Here is an 18,873-nt window from a genome sequence, read left to right as displayed (position 1 = left end):
TGATTCATAGAATTTCTCATGATCAGCATCTTGGCTTGTCACTGTCTCAGTTCAGTTGTTTGCAGCATGCAAAGCTGATGTGCACTAATGAGGCAAACATGAAAACCACTTTGCAGTCAGCACGATGTTTATTTCCACACACACACACATCAGGCCAATTCTCAAACTGGGACACATTTAGAATGTTTACATTTAAAACCCTGTGATGGTCTAAATATTGTATATTTGTGACATCACAAATGGACAGAAATCCAAACGGCTTGTTTCAAACGCACAATTTCTGAATACGGGCTGTGTGTATTTCTCCGTATATTGAGCGTTTTGATAGTTTAACAGTATTTATAAAGCACTTAAACCTGCTTTATAATGTAAAAGACATGAAAATCTCACTTTTTACAATATGGGACCTTTAAAGCACAATCCTGCAGTTTTTTAACCATTAATGAATTAAAATATATTTTTCCTCTTTCATTTAACTGTAAATACATTGACCCATGTTCTGATATATCTGCAAACAATACAATATAAAAACGAAATAATTGTTTATAAAAGAAAAGAATAGCTCATATATGGACATAGCTAGAGAGAGTTATATGCTAATTTAAGAAATTTTACTTTCTTCCTCTTTTTCTTTTTTTGTCCTTAAACACATGAGGATATATATATATATTTCTCCCCTATTTATAGCCTGATTTATTTTGTATATAGGCTACAGTAATTTATTGTTATGAGTTATATTAAGCAATAATAAATCGTAATCTCTTTTTCTTTTGGGACAAATATGTTTATTGAAATTGTTCACAAAACATAAAAAACATACATTTCACATTGCACAAAAAGACAAACCTTAATACAACACATAAAAGCTCTTTGAATATAATGTAAGTAAAACACATTCTGCTGTCGTACTTGCTGATAAGGTACTAAGATCACACCTTGGTGGAAAAGAAGGAAAAAAAATAAATATATATATATATACATATACATACATATACACATATACATATATATATATACATACATATAAATAAATAAAAATAAATCTTAATCTTAATCTTATTGCCCCCTTATCACACAATTTTAAAAAAGGTCTCATTGAAACTGCGCTGTAAGCCTCTGATACAGTATTTGAATTAATTATGCAAACTACAGTGCATGTGCATACAAGTACATAGAAGCCTTTCACAGAAACTACTGATCCTGATTTACATATATTATATGTAGGCTACGGTACTTTATTGTTATGAGTTATATTTAGCACTAATAAATCTTAATCTTATTGCCCCCTTATCAAACTATTTAAATAAAAGTCTCATTGAAATTGCGCTGCAAGCCTCTAATACAGTATTTGAATTCATTATGCAAACTACAGTGTATGTGCAGTACATAGAAGCCTTTCACAGAAACTACTGAGAAGAATACTAAGATATTATTTATTATATATATATATTAACTATAATTATAAAATAAAATAATAAATACAATAAATATAAAATAATTATTAATATATTATTACTTTGCTAACTGCTTAATAAATAAATAAATAAATAAATAAATAAGTTGACTGGCCACAAAGTTGTCTGCAAGTATCCTGCATTTCTGTACTCACATAACACACAATGGCACATCAACTGCAGTGTTTAGTGTAACTATTGAAGTCTATAATGTAACTGCTGCCAGTTTGACATAAAAAAAATAAAAGATCCTCAGGTGACACTGCTGCTTAGTAGTCATAAATCCCAGTTTCTGATTAGAGTCTACACACGTTTGGTGATTCTGATTTACAGAACTCACACTTTATTTCTTCTCTACCAAGTTTTTTTCAGCGTTGAACTGACAAAGTTTTCACCTATCAACAGTATCAGCTTGGTATTGCAGTTACTTACAGTGAGCTTTGTAAATGTGACCCATTGTGGTGAAACCACTGGCTTCATGTGGCATTAGAATGGACTCAGTTGTGACAATATAAAGTCTTAACAAGTATCAAATTGGAAATTGCTGATACCTGCAGAAATCCAGGTTTCATTTTTAATTTTACATCCAGAACTACATTCAACACAGATGCATTCAACACACAGCAGCTGGTTTTCCAAAGCACCAGCTGTCTGTGTTGCACCAAACTAGATTATGCTAATGAAAGAACAAGAAGTGCAGGTATATCACGTTTGCAGGAATGCACACTTTGCATACTCCATCACACCCCCAACCCCACACACAACACCTCCTGATATTACCTGGGTGAAATTATGTGCAAATGTAGATTTATTTGGAGTCCTATGTTCTCTGGGTTTTTACATATTTATAGAGAAAAAATAAAAAACAGGGTCACCCCCCCTAAAAAAAATGACTTCAACACTTCATCACAATATAATGCAGAACAAAATGCTCTAATGTGGATATTACCTTTAACACCACATGTCGAGGTGACGGCTATATGCTGAACCTCCTCACTATACTGTGACAGACACTGCAGTAATACCACCCAGTGGACTAATAGTCTGCATTCCTGGTGCAGTTTCCTGCACTTCATCTTATCTGTTCCCACAAATATTCCTTCCATCCAGACCAGAGACCGCTGCTCTCCGGTTTTAAAGTGGGTCAACTTGCCAGGAAATACCAGATGGCTTACAGTTTGTTGTTCTCAGGATATTTCTCGTTCTTTGGCTAGACTGGTGGATTTGTCCCTTCTGGGAAAATAGAGACAAAGTTCAGAAACGGTTGTGTTGAGTTTATAAGACTTAATAATAATTTCCTTGAAAAATAAATGATTAATTCATTATTGGAAAGTCTATGTTTGATATTTGAATGCAATTTGATATTGCATGCTCACCTGTAGACATCAGAATCAGTTTTATTTGTATAAGTATATACATACAAGGAATTTATGCATCTCTCTAAATGTACGAATAGAAATAACAACTGTAGGGACAAGGACAGCAAAGCTGGACAAATAAAGGTGAGGACTGATAGATTGGACCGTTATGTACACAAGTAGTGAAAAAAGGTGTATATATAAATATTATATATAAAAAGCACCAATACCCTACAGTATAATGAGAAATAGTATAAAAACAAAAACAATTATATACACGAGTCAAGTGTTCTGGAAGTTGTAAACAATACAAATATTGCAAATACGGATATACATGTACTGGATGATTATGAACAGTACATACCATAACACATATTTAACATTTTTGCATGTATTTATATTCCAATTAATTGGAATTAATAAAGGTATCATTTCTTTCCTATAATAAATAGTAAGTTATACTTAATTAGATAGTTTTATCCAAAATCTTCCAAAGAATTTTCGGTTACATTTCAACTCCTTTCTATGAAGGTAGTGTATAAGAAACTATGGGAGCCATACAAATGTTACCAAAAATAAAATAAAGTGAAATAGAATAAAACATTTTTTTACAAACATTTAAAACATAGTTTCAGTATAGTATTAAATTGCCCCAAATTTAATAAAGACAATAAAAGTGCAGTGAAGAAATGAATCAAGGAAAGACACAATTTAAAGAAATGAATTGTGAATTATATTTTGAACTACATTTACTCTCTAGATCCTAAATCATTTAATATTAAACCATATTCAGAGTCATTATCACAAGGCTAATTTCAATGCTTGTGGTTTTATTTTGATGGTGGAGACCGGAAGTCGTCTTCAAATTCTGCCCGTCATTGTTTTATTGTTGAAACGTACCGGAAGTGGTGATTCGTCGTGACGACGGTTAGCTGGACGGCGGTGACTGGACCGGGACGACCGGGACGACCGGGAGGCTCACCGGCGAGCTGTCAGCGCTGGAGGAAGACCGGAGACTCGTCGTGTTGTCCGGTGTGACCGTTTAAATGTTATTGAGAGATTGTTCCAGTGAACGGTGGAAGGTTAACCGGGATGAAGTTCACCAGAGATCTGTGCCGGCTGCTGGGCTTAGGAGGCGGTGAGTAGAGCTCCACACTCCCGCAGACACCCTCCACACTCCCGCAGACAACCTCCACACTCCCGGTGACACCCTCCACACTCCCGCAGACACCCTCCACACTCCCGCAGACAACCTCCACACTCCCGGTGACACCCTCCACACTCCCGCAGACACCCTCCACACTCCCACTGACACCCTCCACACTCCCACTAACACCCTCCACACTCCCGCAGACACCCTCCACACTCCCGCAGACACCCTCCACACTCCCGCAGACACCCTCCACACTCCCGGTGACACCCTCCACACTCCCGCAGACACCCTCCACACTCCCACTAACACCCTCCACACTCCCACTGACACCCTCCACACTCCCACTAACACCCTCCACACTCCCGCAGACACCCTCCACACTCCCGCAGACACCCTCCACACTCCCGCAGACACCCTCCACACTCCCGGTGACACCCTCCACACTCCCGCAGACACCCTCCACACTCCCGCAGACAACCTCCACACTCCCGCAGACACCCTCCACACTCCCGGTGACACCCTCCACACTCCCGCAGACACCCTCCACACTCCCGCAGACACCCTCCACACTCCCGCAGACACCCTCCACACTCCCGCTGACACCCTCCACACTCCCGCAGACACCCTCCAGACTCCCGCTGACACCCTCCACACTCCCGCTGACACCCTCCACACTCCCGCAGACACCCTCCAGACTCCCGGTGACACCCTCCACACTCCCGCAGACACCCTCCACACTCCCGCTAACAACCTCCAGACTCCCGCTGACACCCTCCACACTCCCGCAGACACCCTCCACACTCCCGCAGACACCCTCCAGACTCCCGCTGACACCCTCCACACTCCCGCAGACACCCTCCAGACTCCCGCTGACACCCTCCACACTCCCGCAGACACCCTCCACACTCCCGCAGACACCCTCCAGACTCCCGCTGACACCCTCCACACTCCCGCTGACACCCTCCACACTCCCGCAGACACCCTCCAGACTCCCGCTGACACCCTCCACACTCCCGCAGACACCCTCCAGACTCCCGCTGACACCCTCCAGACTCCCGCTGACACCCTCCACACTCCCACTAACACCCTCCACACTCCCGCAGACACCCTCCACACTCCCGCAGACACCCTCCAGACTCCCGCTGACACCCTCCAGACTCCCGCTGACACCCTCCACACTCCCGCAGACAACCTCCACACTCCCGCTGACACCCTCCAGACTCCCGCTGACACCCTCCAGACTCCCGCAGACACCCTCCAGACTCCCGCTGACAACCTCCACACTCCCGCAGACACCCTCCAGACTCCCGCTGACACCCTCCAGACTCCCGCAGACACCCTCCAGACTCCCGCTGACAACCTCCACACTCCCGCAGACACCCTCCAGACTCCCGCTGACAACCTCCACACTCCCGCAGACACCCTCCACACTCCCGCAGACACCCTCCAGACTCCCGCTGACACCCTCCAGACTCCCGCTGACACCCTCCACACTCCCGCAGACACCCTCCAGACTCCCGCTGACAACCTCCACACTCCCGCAGACACCCTCCAGACTCCCGCAGACACCCTCCACACTCCCGCAGACACCCTCCAGACTCCCGCTGACACCCTCCAGACTCCCGCTGACACCCTCCAGACTCCCGCTGACACCCTCCACACTCCCGCAGACACCCTCCACACTCCCGCTGACACCCTCCACACTCCCGCAGACACCCTCCAGACTCCCGCAGACACCCTCCACACTCCCGCAGACACCCTCCAGACTCCCGCTGACACCCTCCAGACTCCCGCTGACACCCTCCAGACTCCCGCTGACACCCTCCACACTCCCGCAGACACCCTCCACACTCCCGGTGACACCCTCCACACTCCCGGTGACACCCTCCACACTCCCGCAGACACCCTCCACACTCCCGCTGACACCCTCCACACTCCCGGTGACACCCTCCACACTCCCGCTGACACCCTCCACACTCCCGCAGACACCCTCCACACTCCCGCAGACACCCTCCACACTCCCGGTGACACCCTCCACACTCCCGCAGACACCCTCCACACTCCCGCAGACACCCTCCACACTCCCGGTGACACCCTCCACACTCCCGGTGACACCCTCCACACTCCCGGTGACACCCTCCACACTCCCACTAACACCCTCCACACTCCCGCAGACAACCTCCAGACTCCCGCTAACACCCTCCACACTCCCGCAGACACCCTCCACACTCCCGCTGACACCCTCCACACTCCCGGTGACACCCTCCACACTCCCGCAGACACCCTCCACACTCCCGCAGACACCCTCCACACTCCCGGTGACACCCTCCACACTCCCGGTGACACCCTCCACACTCCCGCAGACACCCTCCACACTCCCGCAGACACCCTCCACACTCCCGCTGACACCCTCCACACTCCCGCTAACACCCTCCACACTCCCGCAGACAACCTCCACACTCCCACTGACACCCTCCACACTCCCGCTGACACCCTCCACACTCCCGCAGACACCCTCCAGACTCCCACTAACACCCTCCACACTCCCGGTGACACCCTCCACACTCCCGCAGACACCCTCCACACTCCCGCAGACAACCTCCACACTCCCGGTGACACCCTCCAGACTCCGGCAGACAACCTCCACACTCCCGCTAACAACCTCCACACTCCCGCAGACACCCTCCACACTCCCGCAGACAACCTCCACACTCCCGCAGACAACCTCCACACTCCCGGTGACACCCTCCACACTCCCGCTAACAACCTCCACACTCCCGCAGACACCCTCCACACTCCCGCAGACAACCTCCACACTCCCGCAGACACCCTCCACACTCCCGCAGACACCCTCCACACTCCCGCAGACAACCTCCACACTCCCGCAGACACCCTCCACACTCCCGCAGACAACCTCCACACTCCCGCAGACAACCTCCACACTCCCGGTGACACCCTCCAGACTCCCAGTGACACCCTCCACACTCCCGCAGACAACCTCCACACTCCCGGTGACACCCTCCAGACTCCCGGTGACACCCTCCAGACTCCCGCAGACAACCTCCACACTCCCGGTGACACCCTCCAGACTCCCGGTGACACCCTCCAGACTCCCGCTAACAACCTCCACACTCCCGCAGACACCCTCCAGACTCCCGGTGACACCCTCCAGACTCCCGCAGACACCCTCCAGACTCCCGCAGACAACCTCCAGGCTCCTCAGAGAGAGAGAAAGTTAGTTAGAACCACAGAGGTTAGCTGAGATTAATAACATCACCTCCTCTTAACCCGGGATAACTACACAGGTCACATTAATGAGAATAAAACACATTATAACTGATGAAACAAATTATAACTGATGAAACAAATTATAACTGATGAAACACATGTTATAACTGATAAAACAAATTATAACTGATGAAACAAATTATAACTGATGAAACAAATTATAACTGATGAAACAAATTATAACTGATGAAACACACTTTATAACTGATGAAACACATGTTATAACTGATGAAACACACTTTATAACTGATGAAACACACGTTATAACTGATAAAACAAATTATAACTGATGAAACAAATTATAACTGATGAAACAAATTATAACTGATGAAACACACTTTATAACTGATGAAACAAATTATAACTGATGAAACACATGTTATAACTGATGAAACACACGTTATAACTGATGAAACACACTTTATAACTGATGAAACAAATTATAACTGATGAAACACACGTTATAACTGATGAAACAAATTATAACTGATGAAACACATGTTATAACTGATGAAACACACTTTATAACTGATGAAACACATGTTATAACTGATGAAACACACGTTATAACTGATGAAACACACGTTATAACTGATGAAACACACTTTATAACTGATGAAACAAATTATAACTGATGAAACACATGTTATAACTGATGAAACACACGTTATAACTGATGAAACACACGTTATAACTGATGAAACAAATTATAACTGATGAAACACATGTTATAACTGATGAAACACACTTTATAACTGATGAAACACACGTTATAACTGATGAAACAAATTATAACTGATGAAATAAATTATAACTGATGAAACACACTTTATAACTGATGAAACACACGTTATAACTGATGAAACACACGTTATAACTGATGAAACACACTTTATAACTGATGAAACACATGTTATAACTGATGAAACACACGTTATAACTGATGAAACACACGTTATAACTGATGAAACAAATTATAACTGATGAAACACACTTTATAACTGATGAAACACACGTTATAACTGATGAAACAAATTATAACTGATGAAACACACTTTATAACTGATGAAACACACGTTATAACTGATGAAACACACTTTATAACTGATGAAACACATGTTATAACTGATGAAACACACGTTATAACTGATGAAACACACTTTATAACTGATGAAACAAATTATAACTGATGAAACACACGTTATAACTGATGAAACAAATTATAACTGATGAAACACACGTTATAACTGATGAAACACACGTTATAACTGATGAAACAAATTATAACTGATGAAACACGTTATAACTGATGAAACACACGTTATAACTGATGAAACACACTTTATAACTGATGAAACAAATTATAACTGATGAAACACACGTTATAACTGATGAAACACACTTTATAACTGATGAAACAAATTATAACTGATGAAACACACGTTATAACTGATGAAACAAATTATAACTGATGAAACACACGTTATAACTGATGAAACACACGTTATAACTGATGAAACACACGTTATAACTGATGAAACACACGTTATAACTGATGAAACAAATTATAACTGATGAAACACACGTTATAACTGATGAAACAAATTATAACTGATGAAACACACGTTATAACTGATGAAACAAATTATAACTGATGAAACACACGTTATAACTGATGAAACACACTTTATAACTGATGAAACACACGTTATAACTGACGAAACAAATTATAACTGATGAAACACGTTATAACTGATGAAATACACATTATAACTGATGAAACACATTATAACTGATGAAGTACACATTATAACTGATGAAACACATAATAACTGATGAAACACATGTTATAACTGACGAAACACATTATAACTGATGAAACACATGTTATAACTGATGAAAAACATGTTATAACTGATGAAACACATGTTATAACTGATGAAAAACACGTTATAACTGGTGAAACACATGTTATAACTGACAAAACACATAACTGATGAAACACAAGTTATAACTGATGGAACACATGTTATAACTGATGAAAAACACGTTATAACTGGTGAAACACATGTTATAACTGACGAAACACATTATAACTGATGAAACACAAGTTATAACTGATGAAAAACATGTTATAACTGATGAAACACATGTTATAACTGATGAAACACACATTATAACTGATGAAACACATTATAACTGATAAAACACATGTAATAACTGATGAAACACACATTAGAACTGATAAAACACACATTAGAACTGAAGAAACACACAGAACTGATGAAGCACACGTTATAACTGATGATGAAACACACATAACTGATGAAACACATGTTATAACTGATGAAACACATTATAACTGATGAAACACATGTTATAACTGATGAAAAACATGTTATAACTGATGAAACACATGTTATAACTGATGAAAAACACGTTATAACTGGTGAAACACATGTTATAACTGACGAAACACATAACTGATGAAACACAAGTTATAACTGGTGAAAAACATGTTATAACTGATGAAAAACACGTTATAACTGATGAAACACATGTTATAACTGATGAAACACATGTTATAACTGATGAAAAACACGTTATAACTGGTGAAACACATGTTATAACTGACGAAACACATTATAACTGATGAAAAACACGTTATAACTGATGAAAAACATGTTATAACTGATGAAACACATGCTATAACTGATGAAAAACATGTTATAACTGACGAAACACATTATAACTGATGAAACACATGTTATAACTGATGAAACACATGTTATAACTGATGAAAAACACGTTATAACTGGTGAAACACATGTTATAACTGACGAAACACATTATAACTGATGAAAAACACGTTATAACTGATGAAAAACATGTTATAACTGATGAAACACACATTATAACTGATGAAAAACATGTTATAACTGATGAAACACATGCTATAACTGATGAAAAACATGTTATAACTGACGAAACACATTATAACTGATGAAACACATGTTATAACTGATGAAAAACACGTTATAACTGGTGAAACACATGTTATAACTGACAAAACACATTATAACTGATGAAACACAAGTTATAACTGATGAAACACACATTATAACTGATGAAACACATTATAACTGATAAAACACACATTATAACTGATAAAACACACATTATAACTGATAAAACACACATTATAACTGATGAAGCACACGTTATAACTAATGATGAAACACCCATTATAACTGATGAAACACATGTAATAACTGATAAAACACACATTAGAACTGATGAAACACCCATTATAACTGAAGAAACACACATTATAACTGATGAAACACACATTAGAACTGATAAAACACACATTAGAACTGAAGAAACACACATTATAACTGATGAAACACACATTAGAACTGATAAAACACACATTAGAACTGAAGAAACACACATTAGAACTGATGAAGCACACGTTATAACTGATGATGAAACACATAACTGATGAAACACATGTTATAACTGATGAAACACATTATATCTGATAAAACACAAGTTATAACTGATGAAACACATTATATCTGATAAAACACATTAAAGAGTAAAGAAACACACATAACTGATGAAACACACAGTGTGTTTGGCTGATAGCTGCTGTTCTGGACACTTCTGCTAACAGCTAACAAATATAGCATATGTTAGCTAACTTATCTGGCTAATACTGTATTAATTAATGCAAATGACATTCTGAGGCTTCTTTTTTTTATATATTGTTTTTAAATAATTAGCCTGGCAAAATTTTTTTATCGTTATTTAACTTTATTTAGTTTGTTTTCTGGGGTAACGGAAACATTAGTGGAACTGCATTTACAGGAAAGTGAAAGCTAGTTCTGGTTGCATGACAGTGCATGTATGCTTGTGTTAAAGCCCCTTGTTAACTGCAACATACACTATTTCACAATGGAAGGCTGGCTGTGTTAGCTCTATTGGCTCTGTTTGCTCTATTGGCTCTGTTGGCTCTGTTGGCTCTGTTTGCTCTATTGGCTCTGTTGGCTCTATTGGCTCTTTTGGCTCCATTGGCTCTATTGGCTTTATTGGCTCTGTTGACTCTATTGGCTCTATTGGCTTCATTGGCTCTATTGGCTCTATTGGCTTTATTGGCTCTGTTGACTCTATTGGCTCTATTGGCTTCATTGGCTCTATTGGCTCTGTTTGCTCTGTTTGCTCTATTGGCTCTATTGGCTCTATGGGCTTTATTGGCTCTATTGGCTCTGTTGACTCTATTGGCTCTATTGGCTTCATTGGCTCTGTTTGCTCTGTTGGCTCTATTGGCTCTATGGGCTTTATTGGCTCTATTGGCTTTATTGGCTCTATTGGCTTTATTGGCTCTGTTGGCTCTGTTGGCTTTATGGGCTCTATTGGCTCTGTTTGCTCTGTTGGCTCTATTGGCTCTGTAGTTTCTATTGGCTCTATTGGCTTTATTGGCTCTGTTTGCTCTGTTGACTCTGTTGGCTCTATTGGCTCTGTTGGCTCTATTGGCTCCATTGGCTTTATTGACTCTATTGGCTCTGTTTGCTCTGTTGGCTCTGTTGGCTCTCCTTGGCTCTGTTGGCTCTACTGGCTCTATTGGCTCTATTGGCTTTATTGGCTCTATTGGCTCTGTTTGCTCTATTGGCTCTCCTTGGCTCTGTTGGCTCTCCTTGGCTCTATTGGCTCTGTTGGCTCTGTTGGCTCTGTTGGCTCTGTTGGCTCTATTGGCTCTATTGGCTCTGTTTGCTCTGTTTGCTCTGTTGGCTCTCCTTGGCTCTGTTGGCTCTATTGGCTCTATTGGCTCTGTTGGCTCTATTGGCTCTCTTTGGCTCTATTGGCTCTCCTTGGCTCTGTTGGCTCTCATTGGCTCTGTTGGCTCTGTTGGCTCTATTGGCTCTGTTGGCTCTATTGGCTCTATTGGCTCTATTGGCTCTGTTTGCTCTGTTGGCTCTCCTTGGCTCTGTTGGCTCTATTGGATCTATTGGCTCTGTTGGCTCTATTGGCTCTCTTTGGCTCTATTGGCTCTATTGGCTCTATTGGCTCTATTTGCTCTATTGGCTTTATTGGCTTTATTGGCTCTATTGGCTTTATTGGCTCTGTTTGCTCTGTTGGCTCTGTTTGCTCTATTGGCTCTGTTTGCTCTATTGGCTCTCTTTGGCTCTATTGGCTCTATTGGCTCTATTGGCTCTGTTGGCTCTATTGGCTCTATTGGCTTTATTGGCTCTATTGGCTCTATTGGCTTTATTGGCTCTGTTTGCTCTGTTGGCTCTGTTTGCTCTATTGGCTCTGTTTGCTCTATTGGCTCTATTGGCTCTATTGGCTCTATTGGCCCATGCTGGCTGGTTGAGTGTACAGACATTAATGTCACCAGAGCTAGCTTTAGCTTTAGCTCTGGGCTCATTAAAGCAGTGTTTTGGAGAGTAAAATGATTTTTGGAGCTGTTAACAGTACGGTTTTGCATAAATAGCATTACATAATATAACAATAGTGTATGTGGGATGTGTTACTAGTGCTGAGAGGTAGTCTACAATTTGAATATAATGTCTAACTTAAAAAAAAATAAACATTTCTATTTTGCCGCTCCGCTTGGGACATCTCTATGCTTCGCCCCCTGGTTGAGACCTCCCTTTCACACCAATGACCAGGGTCAGACCAGGGTTATCTGACCCATGTTCAACCCTTCTTTTGTCAATTCAAACCAAACCACTCAACATGGGTTATTCCCTGGTCATGACAATTCAGATACGACCTGGGTCACAACCCGGGAGCAATGCATACTAAGCTCAGGTGTTAGAAATGGCCGGGGCTGGTTTTACACCTCGACAGAGAGGATAGTGACGTCATCAATGTGTCCAAAGATGTAAAATGTCGCAGAATGATGCATGTTTTGGGAATTTGGTGTAAATATAATACATGCACACAGCATTTTTAGTTTTGTAAAATGTTAAACTATGTTGTATGTAAGTTGTCTGGTGAGTGGAACACTTGCAAGTCATGAACTTGGGACTATTTCCCACCTCTACCTTCCATCCCATATATGACAAAGACCCGGCATTAGCACTAACCCCAGGCAGCCATCTTTTGCTATGCTTAACCTCAACCCAGTTTGACCCTAACCCCAACTAGTCATCTCTGCAATGTCAAACTGTAGCTGATGTTAACCTAGAGTAAGCCTTAACAATACTTACCAACCATGGAGAGTAACGCTAGGAAAAGGGAAACATACTTTGATACAAGACCTGTTGCTACTGAAGACCCGGACAGAGGCATCTGCTTGCTTTAGTCGACTCCTTTCATGAGTTTAGCATCACCTTGTTTATTTGAGCCCTTGCCCTATGCCTGCAGCATATTTAGTTTTGAGCTGCTGTTATTGTGGTTTGTGTTTCTTTGTGCTTTAATACTTAAAAAAAATTTGGCAATTTGTTGAGATGGACACAGGTAAACAACAGGTTAACATGAGTAGGGAGAGGACTGACTGATGTTTGCTTGACATCTGTGCAGAAGAGAACATACAGAAGGAGGAGAAGGGAGACACAGTAGATCAGTGCTGAGACAAAGTGAAAAACACTTCAGCAATATTTCAAAGTCAACGATTCCCTGCCTACTAGTGGCAGCTCTCTGGAGACGAAAAAGATCTATTCGCTCCTTCGTATAGAGCTCCCCAGGAAGTAGATGTTTTTTATTTGGTCCGTTTTAATTTGTAACAAACCATATCAATTTCACTCTGATCCGGACTAGCCAAATGGACTATGGCTTGTGAAAGCGTCCTCAGACTCAACTGGCAGCACGTCAAAAACCCAACCAAAAATATTTGACTGGCAAATGAGTAGTCGCCACCCCGCAAGAATGTACAGAAACTGGTTTGACCACGGCTGCAGCATTAAATCTCTCATATGGTTACGTATGTCTGAATGAAAATAACTTACTTAATGTTCCATAAACCTCGTTTCTATACTCCAGATACATCCAAGACAGCTGTACAACTAACTATTGAGTGCCACAAAAACACTATAAAGCTGAATATTATAGTGAGTATCAGGGAAGACATTTCAGATATGATCCTCGGCTGAAGCTTGTGATAAGACTTAAGGATTTCCCACAGTGTTATACAGCAAATGTGGGCCTCCACTAAAGTCATAAAAATGTAAAACACTTGAAATAAAACATTAATCATGAGGGGGGAAAAGAGCAGAGTTGTTATCTCACACAGTGAATGCCTTGTATTGAATGTGTGTAGCTATTGTTTAGGCCACCAACTATTTCCTGGGGGAAATCCTGGACTGAACAAACTCACATCACCAAGTCTAGACCCACGAATGTTCAAGACATAATGTCCTGAAATAAATCAAACCGCTGGTGCAAGGCAAATATGTGACGTCTGATATTAAGATAGTAAAATAATTTTAATTTAATTTGAGCTCCAGAAATAAAAAAGTTTTCTGTTATGATTGACATTATCTTTAGTTAACCACCTTAATGTTCAGAGGCGTGGACGTAACCGTTCCCAGAGGAGGAACACATGAAAACAAACAGTGTGTCCAGTTTTTGATATACTAATGAGAACCTTTTGCTGACGTAGAATCTATAACCTTGACATTAATCATGTCCATGATAATGCTTGTTTTAGACTTTGTGCTCATTTTGCAAAATACTGTGAGAGCAAAATACTTACCAGCATGGCTGATAAGCCAAAGGTAAACCCATTTAATTACATCTTCATATGTCAGTGCAGAAGAAGTTTGGTTTTAGGGGTGTAAGAAAATATCCATACACATAAATTAGGGATCCAACTTTTTCGGTCCCGATACCGATACCCGGGCTTTGGGTATCGGCTGATACAGAGTACCGATCCGATACCAGTGTTTAATTAATCAGCTGTATGCCTCACTGTGTGGAAGTGACTGGGATCATTCTTCTATGTGTAAAGAAACATCAGGCTTGACTTAAACATCACTTTCCTAACTTTGTAAAACAAAATGTGACAAAATAAATACATAGATATACATTTAATTCATTGTTATTTATTACTAAAATTATAATAATAATAAGTACATAAAACCACGACTTAACAACCCGTTTTAATGCAGCAACAAATTGGTCAAAACTTAAACAGGAATTAACATTCCAGTCTATAATGTATATAGTATATAGACTTAGAAGTGAATTGAATAGATCGGCTCCATTGTCACCGATACCCGATCCAAGTGTTTGAGTTGGTATCAGCCCGACATCCGATCCAGTATCGGTGCATCCCTGACATGAATATCACGATATTATGTTGTGTGATACTGTATCGATTCTCCAAAACAGTTTATCGATTTAAATTAACCTCATACATTTTTTAAATTTCAGTTACTGGTATCATATGAAACTATAAAACCTGATGAATCCATCGGTATCAACTATGTCAGACTGGCTGGTCATGAAGGAGGTTAAATAACGCTCCAAACTTACACTAAATGTTGGAGAGGAAAAACTGTCATGTCCATTTTCAAAGGGGTCCCTTGACCTCTAACCTCCACATCAGTGAATGTAAATGGGTTCTATGGGTACCCACGAGTCTCCCCTTTACAGACATGCCCACTTTATGATAATCACATGCAGTTTGGGGCAAAAACCATGCAACTTCTTGCATGCAGTATAAATGGTGGTCTAAAATGGTTTATATCTGGTGTGTTCTTTATTCTATGACAGTTTTCCTGAAATCAAATTTGAAATATCGCAATGTATCACCTTGCTAACAATAAATCGTAATATTTTGAATCGTTACCCCCGGGATCTGAAATTAACACCCGCCAAGCACCAAATGCAGGTAGATTTTCCGTTTGGCGAGTAAATCTCCGAAGGCCATCCGTCACACTGGCTGGTGAACATTTGTACCAAAATAGATCATAAAAAACTATAAACACACATAATACATTATTAACTCAATGAAATGTACCGACACAAATGTATATGTGATACAAAAAGGCAATTTATTATTTTGGCCAGTAAAAGATAGGCTTGGCCGGTGTTTTTTTCATCTACCAGTTAACTTGGGACACTGGTTACCCCTGTATCATGATACGTATCGTATCGCCAGATTCTTGCCAATACACAGCCCTATCTGGTTTTGTTGATTTATATTCAAATTACCTTGAAAGCAAAAAACAACACTCCTGTCACTGCACCCAGTCCTGCAGGACTCATTTGTTGACGACAACTTGTAAGTAAAAAAATCATTTTAATATTTTAAAATACAGTAAATACATAAATAATCAACCTTTGGTGCCTGCAGCGTGGCCTTGGCAGCTGGAGACATTTCTGGTTAGAAAACGAACGCCTACATCCTAAACACAATCTTCTCTTCCTGTCATTTATTTCTTCCGGACATAAATTAGGTTTATCTGTAATCAGTGTGAGCTTCCTACCGTGTTCATCATGTCCTTGGACTGTCTCGCTCTGGTACATCACGCTCCTCTCTTTGCTCTCTCTTCCTCTCCTCACGTCTTCATATGCACTTGTGTTTATTTTAAGGCTGTCAAAGTTAACGCGATAATAACGCATTAAGTAAATTAATTTTAATGCCACTAATTTCTTAAACGTATTAACAAAACTTGCGATTTTTAAGGTTGTAGCGGCTCAGTTTTAAAGCTAGTTGGTACCAACCATGTCAAATTTGGTGAGGAAAAACTGTCATGTCCATATTCAAAGGGGTCCCTTGACATCTGACCTACAGATCAGTGATTGAAAATGGGTTCTATGGGTACCCACATCATACAATTAATTGCAATTAAATATTTTAATCGATTGACCACCCTAGTTTTTTTTAATAAGAAAAAACCTCTGAGGAAGAAATCAATCTACCAATATTCAACATTGTGTTTGTTGCTCTCAAAAGTTTTGGAGAATAACGTTAGATATCAGTGATCGTTGAGCATGAAAATTCATTCTTGACTTTGGAAATAATCTACTTACTGTACTAGCTTTTTCTGGTGTTTTCAACTGCATCTTGTCGTCTTCGTCATTGTTAGTCTACATGGTCTTTTAGAGGTATGCGGTCACTGCGTAACCAAAATAATCTTGACTCAAGGTCTACTTACTAGCTTTTTGCAGGACTTTCCATCACATCTCATGGTCTTCATCATGACTTTGCATAGGCTTGACCGTTTAAAAAGAAGCATTGAAGTTGTTGCTTTACCTCATTCATTGCTGCGTTGACCATGGTCACTGATTTTAAAAAATAATCTTGACTCAAGGTCTACCTGCTTGCTTTTTTTCCAGAACTAACAACCACATCTCACGGCCTTCCTTCACTAGACAACAACACGGTTACAAATGCCAAGGTCTATGTCTGATAAACTGTTGAAATCCCTGAAAAAAGCTAGTAACACTGTTAAGATTTTCCCACCAAACAAACAGTAAAGAACTGGCAGCAGGGTTGCCATTATCTTAATGCAAAATTAACATTATTATACTGTCACTAAAATTTACAGCTTCGTACTTTTAATGAAAAATACAGTATGAACTGTTTTTTTTATTAATTTCACAATATTTTACAGTTAATTTACTGTTTTAACATACATTATATAGCTGTTTCCCCCGTTCTTTTACATCATCTTACTGATTTGTTTTAAAGTAATTTATTTCTACATACATTTTAATAAACCTTTTTTTCCTAAATGAGTACTAACTTTGCAGGTTACAGACATATAGGAATAGTCACACTAAATACAATCAAAGGCACTTTTGTTAAGAAAAAGGCTTTATTAGACTTGGACACTTTTCCCCAAATTTCTGTCTATAGCTGCTGGCTACAAGCACAGAACGCAAACCGGAACAAAATGTGAGTGAAGAACAGAGTGAATTCAATGATATTCTAATCATAGATAGATAGATAGATGTACTTTATTGATCCCATATTGGGAAATTATTGTGTTACAGCAGCAGGTTATCCAGACAATGCACAGGAACAGTATATAAAATGTACATGTCAACAATAAAGAAATATATCCAAAGAATCCAAAATATAAAGAATACTGGAATACACTATAAATATACCCGACTACCAGGGTCTGAAATTAAGTTTTTTCCTCACCTGCCACTGTGGCAGGTCACTGAACATTTCAATTTATTTGTCTGCCACTCCTGAAATGTATGTAGAACGCTTTAGACTTGTAAACACTGAGTCAGTGGTACCAGACACTAGAAATAAGGAATATATTATGTAACTTTAATCTAATCCCTGACTATTTTAACTCAGGAATTGCCTTTTAAAAATAATATTTCTTAATATAAGGAAGTCCTACTTGCCATGGTGGTAGATAGGGTAGATAGGGCGTTTTTTTTTCTTTTTCTAATTTTCTATAGATATCTGAATAATACCATTATCATGAATTATATTGGCCACAATAATTGTGTTGGGAAAATCTGATATTGTGACATCCCGAGTGGCAGGTGACCTGAAATTCTTACCTGCCACAGCCAACATTTACCCTGTATTTGGCAGGTGTCAGGTTCTAATTTCATTCTTTGCCGACTGCTAACTAGCATAAAAAAATCTAAATTATAAACATAGAATAACCCACTATGTACATTAGCAAGTGTGCAA

General features: G+C 40.3%; 1 protein-coding gene across 8 annotated transcripts in view; it reads left to right on the top strand.

The window, feature by feature from the left end:
- Positions 1-3,754: 3,754 nt before the first annotated feature.
- Positions 3,755-18,873, top strand: part of LOC141765212 (uncharacterized) — a 44,025-nt gene continuing 28,906 nt past the window's right edge. For 3 of the 8 annotated variants that reach the window (XM_074631268.1, XM_074631274.1, XM_074631267.1), the window contains exon 1: positions 3,755-3,950. In XM_074631268.1, coding sequence (XP_074487369.1) covers positions 3,905-3,950 — 46 coding nt within the window. In that variant the 5' untranslated portion in view covers positions 3,755-3,904. The remainder of the gene's footprint in view (positions 3,951-18,873) is intronic. The other 5 variants (XM_074631272.1, XM_074631273.1, XM_074631269.1 and 2 more) reach the window with 5 other exon arrangements.

The sequence above is a fragment of the Sebastes fasciatus genome, chromosome 3 (genome assembly GCF_043250625.1).
Source record: "Sebastes fasciatus isolate fSebFas1 chromosome 3, fSebFas1.pri, whole genome shotgun sequence".
Classification (NCBI taxonomy): Eukaryota; Metazoa; Chordata; class Actinopteri; order Perciformes; family Sebastidae; genus Sebastes; species Sebastes fasciatus.
Note: the sequence above shows the minus strand (reverse complement) of the source record. Positions and strands in the feature narration are given on the sequence as shown.